This window comes from Cetorhinus maximus, unplaced genomic scaffold (genome assembly GCF_964194155.1).
Source record: "Cetorhinus maximus unplaced genomic scaffold, sCetMax3.hap1.1 HAP1_SCAFFOLD_135, whole genome shotgun sequence".
Classification (NCBI taxonomy): Eukaryota; Metazoa; Chordata; class Chondrichthyes; order Lamniformes; family Cetorhinidae; genus Cetorhinus; species Cetorhinus maximus.
In genome coordinates, this window is record NW_027596133.1 from 637,523 (window position 1) to 658,429 (window position 20,907).

General features: G+C 46.1%; 1 protein-coding gene across 1 annotated transcript in view; it reads right to left on the bottom strand.

Moving 5' to 3' along the window:
* Positions 1–20,907, bottom strand: part of LOC144672870 (SCO-spondin-like) — a 163,001-nt gene that overhangs the window by 14,407 nt on the left and 127,687 nt on the right. The window contains exon 18 of the mRNA XM_078534859.1: positions 12,876–13,267. Within this exon, the coding sequence (XP_078390985.1) occupies positions 12,876–13,267 (392 nt within the window). The remainder of the gene's footprint in view (positions 1–12,875; positions 13,268–20,907) is intronic.

Genomic DNA, 20,907 nt, shown 5'->3' on the forward strand with positions numbered 1-20,907 from the left:
GAGGACCAACAAATCCAGGGAACCCTGGATGTCAAGGGATATCGAGGATTGGTAAGGAAACAAAAGGAGGCTTATGGCAGATACAGGGAGCTGGAAACAGCGGAAGCCCTAGAGGAATATAGAAAGTGTAGGGGGGAACTTAAAAAGTAGAAAAAAAATAATTAGGAGAGCGAAGAGGGGGAATGAAAAACACTGGTGGGCAAGATGAAGGGAAATCCCAAGGCATCTTATAAATATATTAAGGGTAAGAGGATAACCAGGGAAAGAGTAGGACCCATTAGGGATCAAAGTGACATCTGTGTGTGGAGCCAGAGGATGTAGGTGAGGTTTTAAATGATTACTTTTCACCTGTGTTCACTATGGAGAAGGACGATGTAGGTGTAGAAATCAGGGAGGGGATTGTGATATACTTGAACAAACTAGCAGTGAAAGGGAAGAAGTATTAGCAGTTTTAGTGAACTTAAAAGTGAATAAATCCCCAGGCCCAGATGAGATGTATCCCAGGCTGCTGTGAGAGGCAAGGGAGGAGATTGCAGGGGCTCTGACACTAATTTTCAAATCCTCTCTGGGCACAGGAGAGGTGCCAGAGGACTGGAGGACAGCGAATGTGGTACCATTATTCAAGAAGGGCGGCAGGGATAAACCAGGTAATTACAGGCCAGTCAGTCTAACATCAGTGGTACGGAGACTATTGGAAAAAATTCTGAGGGACAGGATTAATCTCCACTTGGAGAGACAGGGATTAATCAGAGAGAGTCAGCATGGCTTTGTCAGGGGGAGGTCATGTCTAACAAATTTGATTGAATTTTTTGAGGAGGTGACTAGTTGTGTAGATGAGGGTAGTGCAGTTGATGTAGACTACATGGACTTCAGAAAGGCTTTTGACAAGGTCCCACATGGGAGAATGGTCAAGAAGATAAGAGCCCATGGAATCCAGGGCAATTTGGCAAATTGGATCCAAAATTGGCTTAGTGGCAGGAGGCAGAGGGTGATGGGATTACAGGTTGTTTTTGCGATTGGAAGCCTGTGATGAGTGGTGTACCACAGGGATCGGTGCTGGGGCCCTGACTGTTTGTAGTGTACATTAATGATTTAGAGGTGAATACAGGAGGTATGATCAGTAAGTTTGCAGATGACATGAAAATTGATGGTGTCATAAATAGTGAGGAGGAAAACCTTAGATTACAGGATGATATAGATGGGCTGGTAAGATGGGCAGAGCAGTGGCAAATGGAATTTAACCCTGAGAAGTGTAAGATGATGCATTTTGGGAGGACTAACACAGCATGGGAATACACAATGAATGGTAGGACCCTAGAACGTACAAAGGATCAGAGGGACCTTGGTGTGCATGTCCATAGATCCCTGAAGGGAGCAGCACAGGTAGACAAGGTGGTTAAGAAGGCATATGGGATACTTGCCTTAATTAGCCGAGGCGTAGAATATAAGAGCAGGGAGGTTATGCTGGAACTGTGTGCAGTTCTGGTCGCCACATTATAGGAAAGATGTGATTGCACTGGAGGGAGTGCAGAGGAGATTCACCAGGATGTGAAGCAAAAACAGAAAATGCTGGAAAAGCTCAGCAGGTCTGGCAGCATTGGTGGAGAGAGAAAACCAAAGTTAATGTTTCGAGTCCATCTGACTCTTCTTCAGAGCTGAAGAGAAGAGGAGATGTGATTAAATTTATACTGTTTAAGGGGGTGGGGCACATGGAGCTGGATAGAAGGGTCAGTGATAGGGGGGGACAAAGAGAGATTGACAAAGATATCATGAATAAAAGGACAAAGGGAGTGTTAATGGGAGTGGTTAGTGCTGAAAAAGGTGCTGATAGTGGCATAAAAGGTAATAAAGCAGAATGTGATAATAGAGAACAGGGGTAGCATTGTGTGAAAGAACAACATGGAACAAGGTGACAGACGGCCCTGTGGGGGATGGGGTGGGGGATGGGGTGGGGGAGGGGGCGGTGGTGGGGGAAAAAAGGTAGAAAATGGGATAAAAAAGGGGATAAAACTACAGATGAATGATTAAAAATAAAAATAAAATAACTGGATGAAAAATAAAAATGAATGTAGAAGAAAGGGGATAAAAAAGGGGGTGGGGATGGAGGAGAGAGTTCATGATCTAAAATTGTTGAACTCAATATTCAGTCTGGAAGGCTGTAAAGTGCCTAGTCGGAAGATGAGGTGCTGTTCCTCCAGTTTGCGTTGGGCTTCACTGGAACAATGCAGCAGGCCAAGGACGGACATGTGGACAAGAGAGCAGGGTGGAGTGTTAAAATGGCAAGCGACAGGGAGGTTTGGGTCATGCTTGTGGACAGACCGCAGGTGTTCCGCAAAGCGGTCACCCAGTCTGCGTTTGGTCTCTCCAATGTAGAGGAAACCGCATTGGGAGCAGCGAATGCAGTAGACTAAGTTGAGGCAAGTGCAAGTGAAATGCTGCTTCACTTGAAAGGAGTGTTTGGGCCCTTGGTCGATGAGGAGAGGGGAAGTAAAGGGGCAGGTGTTGCACCTTCTGTGTTTTTTTTCCTTTCTTTTATTCATTCACAGGATGTGGGTGTCGCTGGCTAGGCCAGCATTTATTGCCCATCCCTAATTGCCCTTGTTCAGAGGACATTTAAATGTCAACCACATTGCTGTGGGTCTGGAGTCACATGTAGACCAGACCAGGTAAGGACGGCAGATTTCCTTCCCTAAAGGACATTAGTGAACCAAATGAGTTTTTACAACAATCGACAATGGTTTCATTTTTTAAATCTATTCATTCATGGGATGTGGGTGTCGCTGGCTAGGCCAGCATTTATTGTCCATCCCTAATTGCCCTTGAGAAGGTGGTGGTGAGCTGCCTTCTTGAACCGCTGCAGTCCATGTGGTGTAGGTACACCCACAGTGCTGTTAGGGAGGGAGTTCCAGGATTTTGACCCAGTGACAGTGAAGGAACGGCCGATATATTTCCAAGTCAGGATGGTGAGTGACTTGGAGGGAAACTTCCAGGTGGTGGTGTTCCCATCTATCTGCTGTCCTTGTCCTTATAGGTGGTAGTGGTCATGGGCTTGGAAGGTGCTGTCGAAGGAGCCTTGGTGAGTTTCTGCAGTGCATCTTGTAGATGGTACACACTGCTGCTACTGTGCATCGGTGGTGGAGGGAGTGAATGTTTGTCGATGTGGTGCCAATCAAAGGGGCTGCTTTGTTCTGGATGGTGTCAATCTTCTTGAGTGTTGTGGGAGCTACACTCATTCAGGCAAATGGAGATTATTCCATCACACTCCTGACTTGTGCCTTGTAGATGTTGGACAGGCTTTGGGGAGTCAGGAGGTGAGTTACTTGTCACAGGATTCCTAACCTCTGACCTGCTCTTGTAGCCACAGTATGTATATGGCTAATCCAGTTCAGTTTCTGGTCAATGGTAACCCCCAGGATGTTGATAGTGGGGGATTCAGTGATGGTAATGCCATTGAACATCAAGGGGTGATAGTTGGATTCTCTCTTGTTGGAAATGGTCATTGCCTGACACTTGTGTGGTGCGAATGTTACTTGCCACTTGTCCGCCCAAGCCTGGATATTGTCCAGGTCTTGCTGCATTTGGACATGGACTGCTTCAGTATCTGAGGAATTGCAAATGGTGCTGAACATTGTGCAATCATCAGCGAACATCCCCACTTCCGACCTTATGATGGAAGGAAGGTCATTGATGAAGCAGCTGAAGATGGTTGGGCCGAGGACACTACCCTGAGGAACTCCTGCAGTGATGTCCTGGAGCTGAGATGAATGACCCCCAACAACTACAACCATCTTTCTTTGTGCTCGGTATGACTCCAACTTGCGGAGAGTTTTCCCCCTGATTTCCATTGACTCCAGTTTTGCTCGGGCTCCTTGATGCCACACTCGGTCAAGTGCTGCCTTGATGTCAAGGGCAGTCACTCTCACCTCACCTTGGGAAGTTCATCTCTTTTGTCTATGTTTGAACCAAGGCTGTAATGAGGTAAGGTGCTGAGTGGCCCTGACAGAACCCAAACTGGGCGTCAGTGAGCAGGTTATTGCTAAGCAAGTGCCACTTGATAGCACTTTTAATGACCCCTTCCATTACTTTACTGATGATGGAGAGTAGACTGATGGAGTGGTAATTGGCTGGGTTGGATTTGTCCTGCTTTTGTGTACAGGACATACCTGGGAAATTTTCCACATAGCTGGGTAGATGTCAGTGTTGTAGCTGTACTGGAACAGCTTGGCTAGGGGCGCGGCAAGTTCTGGAACAGAGATCATCAGTACTGTTGCCAGAATATTGTCAGGGCCCATAGCCTTTGCAGTATCCAATGCCTTCAGCTATTACTTGATATCATGTGGAGTGAACCGAATTGGCTGAAGACTGGCATCTGTGATGCTGGGGACCTCTGGAGGGAGTCGAGATGGATTATCCACTCGGCACTTCTGGCTGAAGATGGTTGCGAATGCTTCAGCTTTATCATATGGACTCAAAACGTCAACTGTGTTCCTCTCCGCAGATGCTGTCAGACTTGCTGAGTTTTTCCAGGTATTTTTGTTTTTATGTTTTGCACTGCTGTGCTGGGCTCCTCCATCATTGACGATTGGGATATTTGTGGAGCCTCCTCCTTCAGTGAGTTGTTTAATTGTCCACCACCATTCACGACTGGATGTGGCAGGACTGCAGAGCTTAGATCTGATCTGATGGTTGTGGGATCGCTTAGCTCTGTCTATCACTTGCTGCTTTTACTGTTTGGTACACAAGTAGTCCTGTGTTATAGCTTCACCAGGTTGACACCTCATTTTTTGGTATACCTGGTGTTGTTCCTGGCATGCCCTCCTGCACTCTTCATTGAACAATTGAAATTAATGCAATAGTGAGGAAAGATATTAGCTCCGACGATGTGGAATCTCTATGGGTAGAGCTGAGAAACACTAAGGGGCAAAAAACTTTAGTGGGGGTTGTATATAGACCCCCAAACTGTAGTGGTGATGTTGGGAAAGGCATTAAACAGGAAATTAGAGACACATGTAATAAAGGAACACCTGTAATTATGGGTGACTTTAATATGCATATAGATTGGGCAAATCAAATTAGTAACAATAGCGTACAGGAGGAATTCCTGGAGTGTATACGGGATGGTTTTCTGGACCAATACGTTGAGGAACCAACTAGAGAATAGGCCATCCTAGACTGGGTATTGTGTAATGAGAAAGGAATAATTGGCAATCTAGTTGTGCGAGGCCCCTTGGGGATGAGCGACCATAATATGATAGAATTCTGCATCAAGCTGGAGAGTGAAGTAGTTGATTCTGAGACTAGGGTCCTGAATCCTAATAAAGGAAACTACGATGGTATGAGGCGCGAGTTGGTTATGATGGATTGGGAAACGTTACTTAAAGGGATGACGGTGGATAGGCAATGGCAAACGTTCAAAGAGTGCATGGGTGAACTGCAACAATTGTTTATTCCTGTCTGGCACAAAAGTAAAACAGGAAAGGTGGCCAAGGCTTGAAAAAATAACTGACCTGAGGATTGGGAGCACTTTAGAATTCAGCAAAGCAGGACCAAGGGATTGATTAAGAAGGGGAAAAAGAGTACGAGAGTAATCTTGCAGGGAACATAAAAACTGACTGTAAAAGTTTCTATAGGTAAGTGAAGAAAAAAAGATTGGTGAAGACAAATGTAGGTCCTTTACAGTCAGAAACAGGGGAATTTATAATGGGGAACAAAGAAATGGCTGACCAGCTAAATACATTCTTTGGCTCTGTCTTCACAAAGGAGGACACAAATAACATACCAGAAATGTTGGGGAACACAGGGTTTAGTGAGAGGGAGGAACTGAAAGAAATCAGTATTAGTAGGGAAATGGTGCTGGAGAAATTGATGGGATTGAAGGCCGATTAATCCCCGGGGCCTGATAATCTACATCCCAGATTACTTAAGTAAGCGGCCCTAGAAATAGTGGATGCATTGGTGGTCATCTTCCGAGATTCTATAGACTCTGGAACAGTTCCTACAGATTAGAGGATAGCTAATGTAGCCCCACTATTTAAAAAGGGAGATAGAGAGAAAACAGGGAATTATAGACCAGTCAGCCTGACGTCTGTAGAGGGGAAAATTCTAGCATCCATTAGAAAAGATTTAATAGCTGAGCACATGGAAAACAGTGGCAGAATCGGACAGAGTCAGCATGGATTTACGAAAGGGAAATCATGCTTGACAAATCTACTGGAATTTTTCGAGGATGTAACTAGTAGAGTTGATGAGGGGGAGCCAGTGGATGTGGTTTATTTGGACTTTCAGAAGGCTTTCGACAAAGTCCCACATAAGAGATTGGTGCGTAAAATTAAAGCGCATGGGATCGGGGGTAGTGTATTGAGATGGATAGAAAACTGGTTGGCAGACAGGAAACAAAGAGTAGGAATAAACGGGTCTTTTTCCGAATGGTAGGCAGTTACTAGTGGGGTACCGCAGGGATCGGTGCTGGGACCCCAGTTCTTCACAACATATATTAATGATTTAGATGAGGGAACTAAATGTAATATCTCCAAATTTGCAGATGACACAAAGCTGGGTGGGAGGGTGAGCTGTGAGGAGGATGCAGAGATGCTTCAGTGTGATTTGGACAAGCTGAGTGAGTGGGCAAATGCATGGCAGATGCAGTATAATGTGGATAAATGTGAGGTTATCCACTTGGTAGCAAAAACAGGAAGGCAAATTATTATCTGATTGGCTATAAATTGAGAGAGGGGAATGTGCAATGAGACCTGGGTGTCCTTGTACACCAGTCGCTGAAGGTAAGCATGCAGGTGCAGCAGGCGGTAAAGAAGGCAAATGGTATGTTGGCCTTCATAGCCAGAGGATTCGAGTACAGGAGCAGGGATGTCTTGCTGCAATTGTACAGGGCCTTGGTGAGACCACACCTGGAATATTGTGTGCAGTTTTGGTCTCCTTATCTGAGGAAGGATGTTCTTGCTATAGAGGGAGTGCAGCGAAGGTTTACCAGACTGATTCCTGGGATGGCAGGACTGACATATGAGGAGAGATTGAGTCGGTTAGGATTATATTCGCTGGAGTTCAGAAGAATGAGGGTGGATCTCATAGAAACCTATAAAATTCTAACAGAACTAGACAGGGTAGATGTAGGAAGGATGTTCCCGATGGTGGGGGAGTCCAGAACCAGGGGTCACAGTCTGAGGATATGGGGTAGACCATTTAGGACTGAGATGAGGAGAAATTTCTTCACCCAGAGAATGGTGAGCCTGTGGAATTCATTACCATAGAAAGTAGTTGAGGCCAAGTCATTGTATGTTTTCAAGGAGTTAGATATAGCTCTTGAGGCGAAAGGGATCAAAGGATATGGGGAGAAAGCGGGAGCAGGCTATTGAGTTGGATGATCAGCCATGATCATAATGAATGACGGAGCAGGCTCGAAGGGCCGAATGGCCTACTCCTGCTCCTAGTTTCTATGTTTCTATGAACCAGGGTTGATCCCCTGGCTTGATGGTAATGGTAGAGTGGGGGGTATGTCAGGCCATGAGGTTACAGATTGTGTTCGAGTACAATTCTGCTTCTGCTGATGGCCCACAGCGCCTCGTGGATGCCTAGTCTTGGGTTGCTCGATCTAGTCAAAATCTATCCCATTTAGCACAGTGGTAGTGCCACACAACACGAAGGAGGGTATCCTCCAGTGAAGGTGGGACTTCATCTCCACAGCTACTGTGCAGTGGTCACTCCTACAGATACTGTCATGGACAGATGCATCTGCAGCAGGCAGGTTGGTGAGGATGAGGTCAAGTATGTTTTTCCCTCTTGTTGGTTCCCTCACCACCTGCCGCAGACTCAGTCTAGCAGCTATGTCCTTCAGGACTCGGCCAGCTCGGTCAGTAGTGGTGCTACCGAGCTACTCTTGGTGATGGACATTGAAGTCCCCACCCAGAGTACATTCTGCACCCTTGTCACCCTCAGGGGACAAATTAAAAGGCTGCCCCTTAAAGGGAACTGCAAAGACAACACAAAATTAAAAGGAAACTTGAAAACATTAAACCAAAATGTGATCAAAGGGATTGGTTTATAGACCCACTAACAGTAGCTACACTGTAGGAAGGGCTGGTTTATAGGCCCAGTAACAGTAACTACACTGCATAGGAAATGGTATTTTGGAAGAAGTAATGGGGTCTAATGCGAAAGGTATAGTGATCATCCTGGGTGGTTTTACTCTGCATATATTTTCAACAAATCAGGTTGGCCAATGTAGCTTGGGAGATAAACATCGAGTGTTTTTGAGAGAATTTCTTAGATCAGCATGTTCTAAAACCAACCAGGGAGCAGGTTATACTAAATCTGGTAATGTGCAATGAGACAGGTTAATTAATGGCCTCATATTGAAGGCATCCCTTAATAGCAGCAACATAACGTGATTGAATTTCATGTTCAGTTTGAAGGAGAGAAGAGTGGATCTAAGATTCGTGTTAAAAACTTAAGTAAAGGCAATTTCAAGTAGGTCGGTCAGTGGAGGTGCAGTGGAAGACATTTCAGGAGATTGCTGAAGAAAGAGACTTTTTTTGTGGAAGCTTTTTGTCTTAAACTCATCAGGCCATTTCACAAGAAAACAAAATATAAAGGGAACGACAATATTTCCAATATGGGAAGAGAGTGCTGATGTTGGCAGGTGGACTCTGATTGGTAGAGGTGTTGCCATGGAGCATGCACTGGGTGATGGTGACTGACATTTAATTGACAAGCATTTCCCCAAGGAATGAGCCAGTGAATGGCTGTCACTTATTTTGTTTATTGAAACAGGCTCAATTTGTGTACATGTTCATTTCTGTTTTCAAAGAATAGTGCCCTGTGTGACTGGCAGAACATCTCATATTCACCACTAACAGGGTTCTGCAGTCAATCCAAAATGATGTTCTGCCTATCATACAAATGAGTAATGTGGTGTATGAATTTCAGTGCCAGTGTGATGCCAGGTATGTCGGCCGTATGTCCCAAAGACTGGCGGATCGTATCAAACAGCATGTCCCAGTCACTGTTCGCAATGGGCAGGGTACAGACCCTGCCCTACTCGCCCATGCTTGCAAAACTCAAAACACAGTGTCTAATATTAGATGTGATTCCGCGATTGGACAACATTTGCTAAATAACACTGAGTGTGCTAAGAACTGACAACCAGTTTAAGATTGTCAGCCGGGCTTGCAGTCTGGTGCATTTGCATGTGCTGGAAGTTGCATATATTAATACACAGGGCCCTGTTCTTTGCAGACAGAAAGAACATGTGCACACATTGCGCCTGTTTCAGCCAAACAAAACAAGTGACAACCATTTGCTAATTCATTCCTCAGGGTGATGCCTTGACCAGAGTCAAGCTGCCTAGTTTAAATTTCAAACAATGCTCGGCAGTTAACTGCCAGTCACTGGTGCATTATTGCCATGGCAACGCCTCTACCAATCAGAGTCCACTTGCTAACCAATCAGCACTCTCTTCTCATACATTATAAATTGTTGTCCCCTTTACATTTGGTTTTCTTGTGAATTGTCCTGATGAGTGCAGGACAAAAACTTTGATGAAAAAAGTCTCTTTTTTCAGCAATAGTCAAGTTCTGTACCAAACGGCTATTTAAGGAGATAGTTCATAACACTCAGCTAAGATGCATTCCAGTGAGAAGGAAAGGCTCAGGGAGATGAAGCGCCACCTGTGGCTAACTGAGGAAGTTAAAGGTTGAAAGAAAAAGGTGAAGAGTTTGGGGAAGAGCAGTGGTACATCAGACAATTGGACCAAACTTAAAAACCAGCAAAGAATGACTAAAAATAATGAGGAGGGAGAAATTACAGTATGAGAGAAAGCTAGCTAGAAATACAAAAACAGATAGTGAGGGTTTCTACAGGTGTTTAAAAAGGAAAAGAGTAAGTGAGTGAGTGTTGGTCCTCTACAGAGTGAGAATGAGGAATTGATGGAAAATAAGGAAATGGTGGATGAATTGAACTGATATTTTTCATCTGTCTTCACTGTAAAGGATACAAATAACATCCCAGAAATAATTGTGAATCAGGAGGTGAAAGGGAGGGAAGAGCTTGGAATAATGACAATCACCAGGGAAAAGGGATCGAGAAAATTATTAAAACTAAAAGCTGCCAAATCCCCAGGTCCTGATGGACTTCATCCCAGGGCCTTAAAAGAAGGGGCTGCTGAGATAGTAGATGCATTGGTTTTAATTTTCCAAAATTCCTGAGATTATGGAAAGATCCCATCAGATTGGAAAATAGCGAATGTGACTCCTCTAATTAAGAAAGGAGGGAGACAGAAAGCAGGAAACTACTGGCCAGTTAGCTTAACATCTGTTATGGGGAAAATGCCAGAATCTATTGTTAAGGAGGTTATAGTGGGGCACTTAGAAACTCTCAAAACAATCAGGCAGAATCAAAATGATTTTGTGAAAGGGAAATAATGTTTGTCTAATTCATTGGAGTTTTTTTGAGGGAATAACAAGCAACATGGATAAAGGGGAATAAAAACAGGAAATTCTGGAGAAAAACTGCAGGTCAGGCATCATCTGTGGAGGGAAACAGTTAATTAACGTTTCATCAGAGCGAGGGAAAGATGGAGATGTGATAGGTTTTAAGCAAGGGGTGGGTGGGGCAAGGACAAAAGGAAGGTCTGTGATTGGGTGAGAGGCAGAAGAGATCGAATGACAGAACAGTTTGTCTTCCAGGGCCAAAGGGAATGGTGAATGGGGCAAGAAAAGAAACAGGAATAAAAGATGTACCTCGATGTGCTGCTCTCTGAAAGCATCAACAATGGGAAAGTCTGAAATAAGCTTAGAAAACAAAACAAAATAGAGACCTGAGTTTACATTTTGAAAATGTTAAGCTTGCTTAAAAAAAGCCATGGCCCTGAGCTTCCGATGGCTCAGTCATTCTCCACCTTGATCTCACACTGACATCTCTGTCCACAGCCTGTTGCACTATCCCATTGAGGCTCATTGTGAGCTTCAGGAACAGTATCTCATCTTTCAATTCGGCTCTTTATAACCTTTTGAGCCCAACATTGTCGACTGGAATTTTCTTGGATTATAAGAAACCCCAGTCCATGTGGCCTGGTGACCTTTGAACTGGAAGCAGCACCAACAGTAAGGAAATTAAGCCCAGAAGCCCTGTGACTAGCAGGCACAAAGGAGAGCTACAGGCAGATGAGCTGGAGGATGAAGGGACAGATGGAGAGAGAAACAGAAAGCAGATATTGGGAGAAAGAGGAACAGAGAATTCTTGTGAAGAGAAGATGCAAAACTCTCTCAGAAAGAGGTCATTTATCCTGTTTGGCAGAAAAGGAGACAGGAACTCTTCAAGGTTCTATTCAAACTGGTTAAAAAGGTTGAAAACCTGAAAATCTGTGTGAATAACTAGGAGACACTGCTCTGTGTTTTTCCTGAAGTGGCCAAACCATGAACCAGAGTATTACTGGTTGTTCAATTAAACATGACTTCTGGAAAGCTACACTATCAGGACTGTCGTGATCCAATGCAAGGAGTGTTCACAGAAGTATGTCTTGCTGATGGTAATCTTAACTCATGAAACTCAAAGGTGAAAGCTGTTGTCAGATAAGACTCCTGACTACTCTGCATGAATAAAGAACAGCTTATTGTAGAACTGTGTAGCTATGTAGTGCCACATTTATGTGGGAAGTGATGCAGGTGCTTGTGGTTGTATAAGTCGCATCTTTGTTGTACCGACTGTTTCAAGTGAAATTAACCTTTTTATTTGTAACATTATTTGCTTGTTAATTCATGTTTAGTTTACGTTGGCTTTGATTCATGATAAAGTTACCAAAAGTGAAACTTTATTGGTAATTTCCTCGTTGAGGGTAATTTGGTAAATTTGGCTTATGACTCCCCCACAGGAATCCTAACTGTGACTCTAAAAGAGTGTTGTCGATGAGGGGAGTGAAATGTGGGGGTCTTGTGGTGCAGTGGGCAGTGCCACTGTCTCTGTGCAAGAAGCTAAGGTGTGGGGAAGATGTTTCCATTAGTAGGAGAGACTAGGACCCGAGGGCACAGTCTCAGAGTAAAGGGAAGACCTTTTAGAACAGAGATGAGGAGAAACTTCTTTAGCCAGAGAGTGGTGAATCTATGGAATTCATTGCCACAGAAGGCTGTGGAGGCCAGGTCATTGAGTGTATTTAAGACGGAGATAGATAGGTTCTTGATTGGTAAGGGGATCAAAGGTTACGGGGAGAAGGCAGGAGAATGGGGTTGAGAAACTTATCAGCTATGATTGAATAGCAGAGCAGACTCAATGGGCTGAATGGCCTAATTTCTGCTCCTATGTCTTATGGTCTTATGGTCCCAAAAGCTGCCAAACAAGTTGAGTATCAACCTGCAAATCCTTCCAACATACGCCAACAGCAGGCGTTAAGAGATTCTTGGTCAGCCATGTGATAGAAAAATCCTTGGAGCCACACCATCACTGTTCATAGCTCCAGGCTACAGCATGCATGTCAAAGTGTATGTCACCACAGCAACTCAAGACTTCTTGGGGGGCCAGTTGGCTCAAAGACAGTGTGGATCAGATGGGTGCCAATAGCATGGGTTCGATCCCTGTTCTGGCTGGGGTGGATCCTGGACCTGCCTCCTTGCCCTACCCATGGTGGAGGTCACGGTGAGTCAGACCAGCCTTCGGGCAAAGCAATCAAGGAGGACATCAAGGGTTACATAACCAAGCTGAGGAGATGGAGATAGGATACAGGTCAGCTATGATCAAATTGAATATTGGAACAGGCTGGAGAGGCAGTGTGGTCTGCTCATGCTCATATGTTCTGTATTTCTGCAGACAGGCTCCCTCCCTCTCTCTCTTTTACACTCTATGCATGCACACTATACAATTTCTCCCCTTACCTGATTCATCGGAGTGATCTGCAAAACCACAGTCTAGCTTTCCATCACAGACTTGTTCAATAAGAATACATCGCCCATTCTCACAACGAAACTCTTCCTTCATACATGCAGGAACTGGGCAATCCTTCTCATCGGAACGGTCAGTGCAATCCGGACGGCCATTACAGCGGTCAATCTGAGCCACACACTGACCATTGGCACATTGGAACTGCTGTGGGTCACATGTTGACACACAGAATTCATCAGACCCGTCTCCACAATCATCTTCGTTGTCACAGACCCACATCTTCGGGATACAACGACCACTGTGACAGGGAAACTCTGAGTCCAGACACTGGGGGGACTCCTCACAGGACTGACCAGTGCAAACCCAATCTCCTTGATGGCAAGTGCTGTGGGCGAGAGCAAATCAGAATCAAATCATGGATTGGCTACAAAACAGAAGGTCATTCAACCCATCATGTCTGTGCTAGCCCTCTGGGGGGGCAATTGACTGAATGCCTCTCCCTGCAGCCCTACATATTCTTCCTTTACAGATAGTGGTCCAAATATTGTCTGAAAGCATCAGCTGCACCTGACTCTATGGCACACTCAGGCAGAGTGTTCGAGTTTTTAACCAATCGCTGCATAAAAAAGATTTTCCTCATGACACAGAATTACAGAATCTTTACACCCATAGACGTTTACAGCACAGAAAGAGGCCACTCAGCCCAGTGTGTCCACGCTGGTCAACAAAGATCTGACTACACTAATCCCATTATCCAGCACTTGGCCCATCGCCCTGGAGGCTATGGCAAGACAAGTGAATATCTAAATACTTCTTAAATGTTAGGAGAGTTTCTGTCTCTACCACCCTTTCAGGCAGTGAGTTCCAGACTCCCACCACCCTCTGGGTGAAAAAATTTCTCCTCAATTCCCCTCTTAGCTTTCTACCTCTTACCTTAAATCTATGCCCCCTGGTTATTGACCCCTCTACTAATGGAAAAAGTGCCTTCCTATCCACCCTATCTATGCCCCTCATAATCTTATACACCTCTATCAGGTCCCCTCTCAACCTTCGCTGCTCCAAGGAAAACAACCCCGGCCTATCCAATCTTTTCTCATAGCTCAGACCCTCCAGCCCAGGCAGCATCCTGGTGAATCTCCTCACACCCTCTCCAGTGCAATCACATCCTTCCTATAATGTGGCGACCAGAACTGCACACAGTACTCCAGTTGTGGCCTAACCAGCGTTTTGTACAGTTCCAGCATAACCTCCCTGCTCTTGTATTCTATGCCTTGGCTAATAAAGGCAAGTATCCCATATGCCTTCTTAACTACCTTATCTACCTGCCCTGCTACCTTCAGGGATCTGTGGATATGCACACCAAGGTCCCTCTGATCTTCAGTACTTTCCAGGGTCCTACCATTTGGAGTGTAATCCCTTGTCTTGTTAGCCCTCCCCAAGTGCATTACCTCACACTTTTCTGGGTTGAATTCCATTTGCCACTGCTCTGCCCACCTGACCAGCCCATTGATATCCTCCTGCAGTTTACGGCTATCCTCCTCACTATTTACCACCCACCAATTTTTGTGTCACCCACGAACTTCTTGATCATACCCCCTACATTTAAGCCCAAATCATTTATCTACATCACAAACAGCAAGGGCCCCAGCACCGAGCACTGCGGAACCCACTGGAAACAGATTTCCAGTCACAGAAACATCCCTCTACCATCACCCTCTGCTTCCTGTCTCTCAGTCAATTTTGGACTCATTGTGCCACTTTGCCTTGGATCCCATGGGCTCTTATTTTCTTGGCCATTCTGCCATGAGGGACCTTATCAAAAGCCTTGCTAAAGACCATGTTGACCACATCAAATGCATTACCCTCATCAACACTCCTGGTTACCTCCTCAAAAAATTCAATCAAACTCGTCAAACACGACCTTCCCTTAACAAATCCATGGTGACTATCCCTGATTAATCTGTGCAGATATATTCTGTCCCCCAGAATTCTTTCCAGTAACTTCCCCACCACCGAGGTTAGACAAACTGGCCTGTAATTTCCTGATCTATCCCTTCCTCACTTTTTTAATAATGGGACAACGTTAGCAGTTTCCAGTCCTCTGGCACCTCACCTGTGGCCACAGAGGATTTGAAAATTACTGCCAGGGCCCCTGATATCTCTTCCCTTGCCTCCCTCAACAGCCTGGGATACATCTCATCCGGGCCTGTGGATTTATCCACTTTTAAGGCCACTAAACCCGCTAGTACCTCCTCTCTCTCTATGTTAATTTCCTTTAATATTTCACAGTCCTCCACCCTGATGTCTATACCTGCATCGTCCTTTTCCATTGTGAAGACTGACGCAAAGTATTCATTGAGGACTGTACCCACATCTTCCGGGTCCACACACACATTACCTCTATGGTCCCTAATTGGCCCTACTCGTTCCCTAGTTATTCTCTTGGTCTTTATATATTTAAAAAACCCTTTGGGTTTTCCTTTATTCTGCCCACCAATGCTTTCTCATGCACTCTCTTAGCTTTCCTAATTTCCTTTTTAAGTTCCTCTCTGCACTGTTTACACTCCTCTAGGGACTCTGCCGTATTGAGCCCTCGGTCTCTCGGTATCTGCTATAAGCCTGTGCGGCGAGTGCAAAATCACAGGCATTGAAAAAAATCACCATCAACTGACTTTTTAATTGCCTTAACTGGCCTTTTAATTACTGAGGGGTGAGGTTCTGTCACCAGCATGTGTCCGCAGAGTGAAATATCGCGCGAGTGCACGATGATGTCAGGACGTTTGACCGACATCTTTGCACATTATTTTACACTCGAGCGTGTCTGGCACCCCCCCACAACATGCCAAACGAAAAATTCTGCCCGATGAAAAGATTTATATTACGAGAAAGGTAAGGTTCCAAAGACATATTGGAACAATGGAATTTGCATTAAAAAGGGAGAAACATGTATAAAGGAGATGAGACTATGTGTAAGGGGAGAAGGCATTCTAAGATCTAAGTGTGAAAATCCTCCAGCCTCTGTGCATCAAGTTGCTGTCTACAGGAACCCAAGCTGAGGAAACTAATTTTGAATTCCACTGCCCAGGGTATTGTGTGGCTTTGCCTGGGTCTGTTTAAATCTATTTGTTTTTACTGTTGCCTTAACGGAGGTGTAATGGAAGCCAGGTTAATTAGGGATTTTAAGAGTTATTATATTGGTAATTTGTAGACCTATGTATGTGCTTGAAATCTTTTCTTTTGTAATAAATGTTTAAATTAGTTTTCTAAAAACTCTTAAGTCGTGGTAGTCTTATTACTGAATTCAGGGCATGCATCTCGAAATAAAATACAAATTTCAAAACAGTTGTGACCACACGATCAAGTTTCCCTTGTGGATTTCCTGCCTGGCACCATCATCTGCCACATCAGAACACCCATTAATAATGAACACAGAGCCCACCCCTCAACAATAATGAACACAAACCTGATCCCCCCACCAATAGTGAACAGAGAGCCCATTCCCCACCAATAGTGAACAGAGAGCCCATTCCCCACCAACAGTGAATACAGAACCTGCCCCCCCCACACACATAGTGAACAGAGAGCCCACCATGTGCCAATACTGAACACAGAGGCCTTCTGCACCCAAAAAGAGGGAACACCAACCCCACTCACCACCAATAGTGAACACAGGGCCCATACCCCACCAATAATGAACAGAAGGTCCACCCCCACGAATAGTGAACACAGAGCCCACCCCCGAACAATAGTGAATATAGACCCCATCCCCCACCTATAGTGACCACAGAGCCCATCCCCCACTAATAGTGACCACAGAGCCCATCCCCCACCAATAGTGACCACAAAGCCCATCCCCCACCAATAGTGACCACAGAGTCCATCCCTCACCAATAGTGCCCACAGAGACTTTCTCCCACCAACAGAACATAGGGCCTGTTCCCCACCAATAGTGAACATAGTGCCCATCCCCCAGCAATAGTGAACACAGAGCACACCCCCCACCATTAGTGAACACATAGCCCCTCCCCCACCAACAGTGAACACAAGGCCCACTCCCCAAAAATAGTGAACACAGAGCCCATCTCCACTAACAGTGAACACAGGGCGCATTGCCCACCAATAGTGAACACGTAGCATACCGCCAACAATAGTGACCACAGAACCCATCCTCCACCAGTAGTGAGCAGAGGACCCATCCCTTACCAATAGTGAACACAGAGCCCACCCCCCACCAATAGTGAACACAGAGCCCAGTCCCCACCAATAGTGAACACAGAGCCCAGTCTCCACCAATAGTGAACACAGAGCCCACCCTCCGCCAATAGTGAACACAGAGCCCACCCCCCACCAATAGTGAACAGAGTCCATCCCCCACCAATAGTGAACACAGAGCCCACCCCCCCACCAAAAATGAACACAGAGCCCACGCCCACTAATAGTGAACACAGAGCCCACCCCACCAATAATGCTTCATTTTGTATCTGATCCCTCCTCACAGCTGTAATTGATTCTCTAACCGATAATGCTACACCCCCACCTTCTTTATCCCCCTCTCTATCATGCCTGAAAACTCTATATCCAGGGATGTTGAGCTGCCGTTTTTTGTCCCTGTTTAAGCCAAGTTTCTGTTATAGTGATGATATCGTGTGGCCGTGTGTCTATCTGTGCCCTGAGCTCACCGGCTTTATTTACTACTCTCCTTGTATTTACATATATACCTTCTAACACTGTCAAATTCCTGTGCTGTACACTTTTTAACCTGTGCTGCTTTTGTCTTTCAGAATCACTCACTAATTCTCCATCTCCTGTTCCTTGCTCTGACTTTGTCCTATCTGAAGCCACCCTCCAACAGTACAGCAGCACTCCCTCAGTACTGATCCTCTGACAGTGTGGCACTCCCTCAGTACTGATCCTCTGACAGTGCAGAAATAAAAAAGGGGCAGCCACACTGCTCGGAGTTTACTATAGACCCCCAAATAGTGGGAGGGAGTTAGAGCGAATGTGTAGGCAGATTTCTGAGTGTAAGAACAATAGGGCAGTAAACGTCTGGGACTTCAACTACCCGAATATCAATTGTGCCCTTCACACTGTTCATATCCCAGTGGGTGCAAAATTCTTGAACTGCTTTCAAGAGAACTTTTTTAGCCAAAACGTAACAAGCCCAACGAGAGAGGGCACAATTCCAGATTTAGTCTTAGGAAATGAAGCTGGGCAAGTGGATGGAGTAGCAGAGGGGACCATTTTGGAAATTGTGACAATAATACAGTTAGATTTAGCATCATTATGGAAAATGACAAAGATAGAACAGGAGTAAAAGTTCTGAATTGGGGGGGAAGTCAATTTTTTACAAAGCTGAGAGGTGAACTGGCGAGAATGGACTGGATACAGCTATTAGAAGGGAAAATTGTGTCAAATCAGTGGCTGGCATTCAAAGGCAAGATTCTGCGGGCACAATGTAGACATGTCTCCACAAAGAAAAGGGGTGGTACTGCCAAATCTTGAGACCTCTAGTTATCCAGAAGCATATACAGTAAGATAAAGCAGTAAAAGAAAGCTTATGACAGACACAAAAGACTGTAAAAAGCCTAGAGGAGTATAGAAAGTAGAGGGGTGAAGTAAAAATGGAAATTAGGAAAGCAAAGAGGATATGAAAAAATACTGGCAGGTAAGATCAAAGAAAATCCTAAGATGATTTACCAGTACATTAAGAGCAAGAGAATAATCAAGGAAAAGGGTCGGACCTGTCAGAGATGCACATGGTAACTTGTGATTTGATGCTGAAGATGTGGGCAGGGTTCTCAATGAGTACTTTGTCTCTGTCTTCACTAAGGAGAGGGATGATACAGACTTTCTAATTCAAGAGGAGTGTGAAATATAGATACAATAAGCATTGTGAGAGAGGAAGTACTGGAGGGACTGGCATCCTTGAAGGTGGATAAATCACCAGGGCAGATGGATTGTACCCCAGGCTGTTGAAGGAAGCCAGGGAAGAAACAGCAGATGCTCCGAGGATCATTTTCCAATCTTCACTAGATACAGGCGAGGTCCCAGAGGATCAGAGGTCTGCGGATGGTGTACCATTATTTAAAAAGGATGTAAGGGATAGGCCAGAAAATTATCAGCCTGACTTTGGTGGTGGGCAAATGATCAGAGTCAATTCTGAGAGACAGGATAAACTGTCACTCGGGGATTGTCCGGCCCCACTGTCTGCGCCTCCTTCCATGGCTATGTTCATGGCCGGGTGTCCCTGGAGAGGGAGCACGTGGTGTCCACCAGCACCACTGAGTCCTCCTGTGCTCAGTGGGCACTCTGGGGACTGGGGTGCTTTATAGACCACTCAAATTACATTTTAATCTGATGTTTGTAAGTTTCCTTTAGGATTATTCTTTCTGTTTGCAGTATCCTTTTAAAGGACTGCTCTTTAAATTTGTCCCCCATTTTCTTTAATTGGTTAACTCAAAGAAGTAAAACTGCCACCTGGAGAGGGAGCGACAGATCAGGGACAGTCAGGAGAGGCAGCGACAGATCAGGGACAGTCAGGAGAGGCAGTGAGTGATCAGGGACAGTCAGGAGAGGCAGTGAGTGATCAGGGACAGTCAGGAGAGGCAGTGACAGATCAGGGACAGTCAGGAGAGGCAGCGAGTGATCAGGGACAGTCAGGAGAGGCAGTGACTGATCGGGGACAGTCAGGAGAAGCAGTGACAGATCAGGGACAGTCAGGAGAGGCAGTGACTGATCGGGGACAGTCAGGAGAGGCAGTGACTGATCGGGGACAGTCAGGAGAGGCAGTGACTGATCGGGGACAGTCAGGAGAGGCAGTGACTGATCGGGGACAGTCAGGAGAGGCAGTGACTGATCGGGGACAGTCAGGAGAAGCAGCGAGTGATCGGGGACAGTCAGGAGAGGCAGTGACTGATCGGGGACAGTCAGGAGAGGCAGTGACTGATCGGGGACAGTCAGGAGAAGCAGCGAGTGATCGGGGACAGTCAGGAGAGGCAGTGACTGATCGGGGACAGTCAGGAGAAGCAGCGAGTGATCAGGGACAGTCAGGAGAGGCAGCGAGTGATCAGGGACAGTCAGGAGAGGCAGCGAGTGATCAGGGACAGTCAGGAGAGGCAGTGACTGATCAGGGACAGTCAGGAGAGGCAGCGACAGATCAGGGACAGTCAGGAGAGGCAGCGAGTGATCAGGGACAGTCAGGAGAGGCAGCGACTGATCAGGGACAGTCAGGAGAGGCAGTGACTGATCAGGGACAGTCAGGAGAGGCAGTGACTGATCGGGGACAGTCAGGAGGGGCAGTGACAGATCAGGGACAGTCAGGAGAGGCAGCGAGTGATCAGGGACAGTCAGGAGAGGCAGTGACAGATCAGGGACAGTCAGGAGAGGCAGTGACAGATCAGGGACAGTCAGGAGAGGCAGTGACAGATCAGGGACAGTCAGGAGAGGCAGTGACTGATCAGGGACAGTCAGGAGAGGCAGCGAGTGATCAGGGACAGTCAGGAGAGGCAGTGACTGATCAGGGACAGTCAGGAGAGGCAGTGACTGATCGGGGACAGTCAGGAGGGGCAGTGACAGATCAGGGACAGTCAGGAGAGGCAGTGACTGATCAGGGACAGTCAGGAGAGGCAGTGACTGATCGGGGACAGTCAGGAGAGGCAGTGACTGATCAGGGACAGTCAGGAGAGGCAGTGACTGATCAGGGACAGTCAGGAGAGGCAGCGAGTGATCAGGGACAGTCAGGGGAGGCAGCGACTGATCAGGGACAGTCAGGAGAGGCAGTGACTGATCAGGGACAGTCAGGAGAGGCAGTGACAGATCAGGGACAGTCAGGAGAGGCAGTGACTGATCAGGGACAGTCAGGAGAGGCAGTGAGTGATCAGGGACAGTCAGGAGAGGCAGTGACAGATCAGGGACAGTCAGGAGAGGCAGCGAGTGATCAGGGACAGTCAGGAGAGGCAGCGAGTGATCAGGGACAGTCAGGAGAGGCAGTGACTGATCAGGGACAGTCAGGAGAGGCAGTGACTG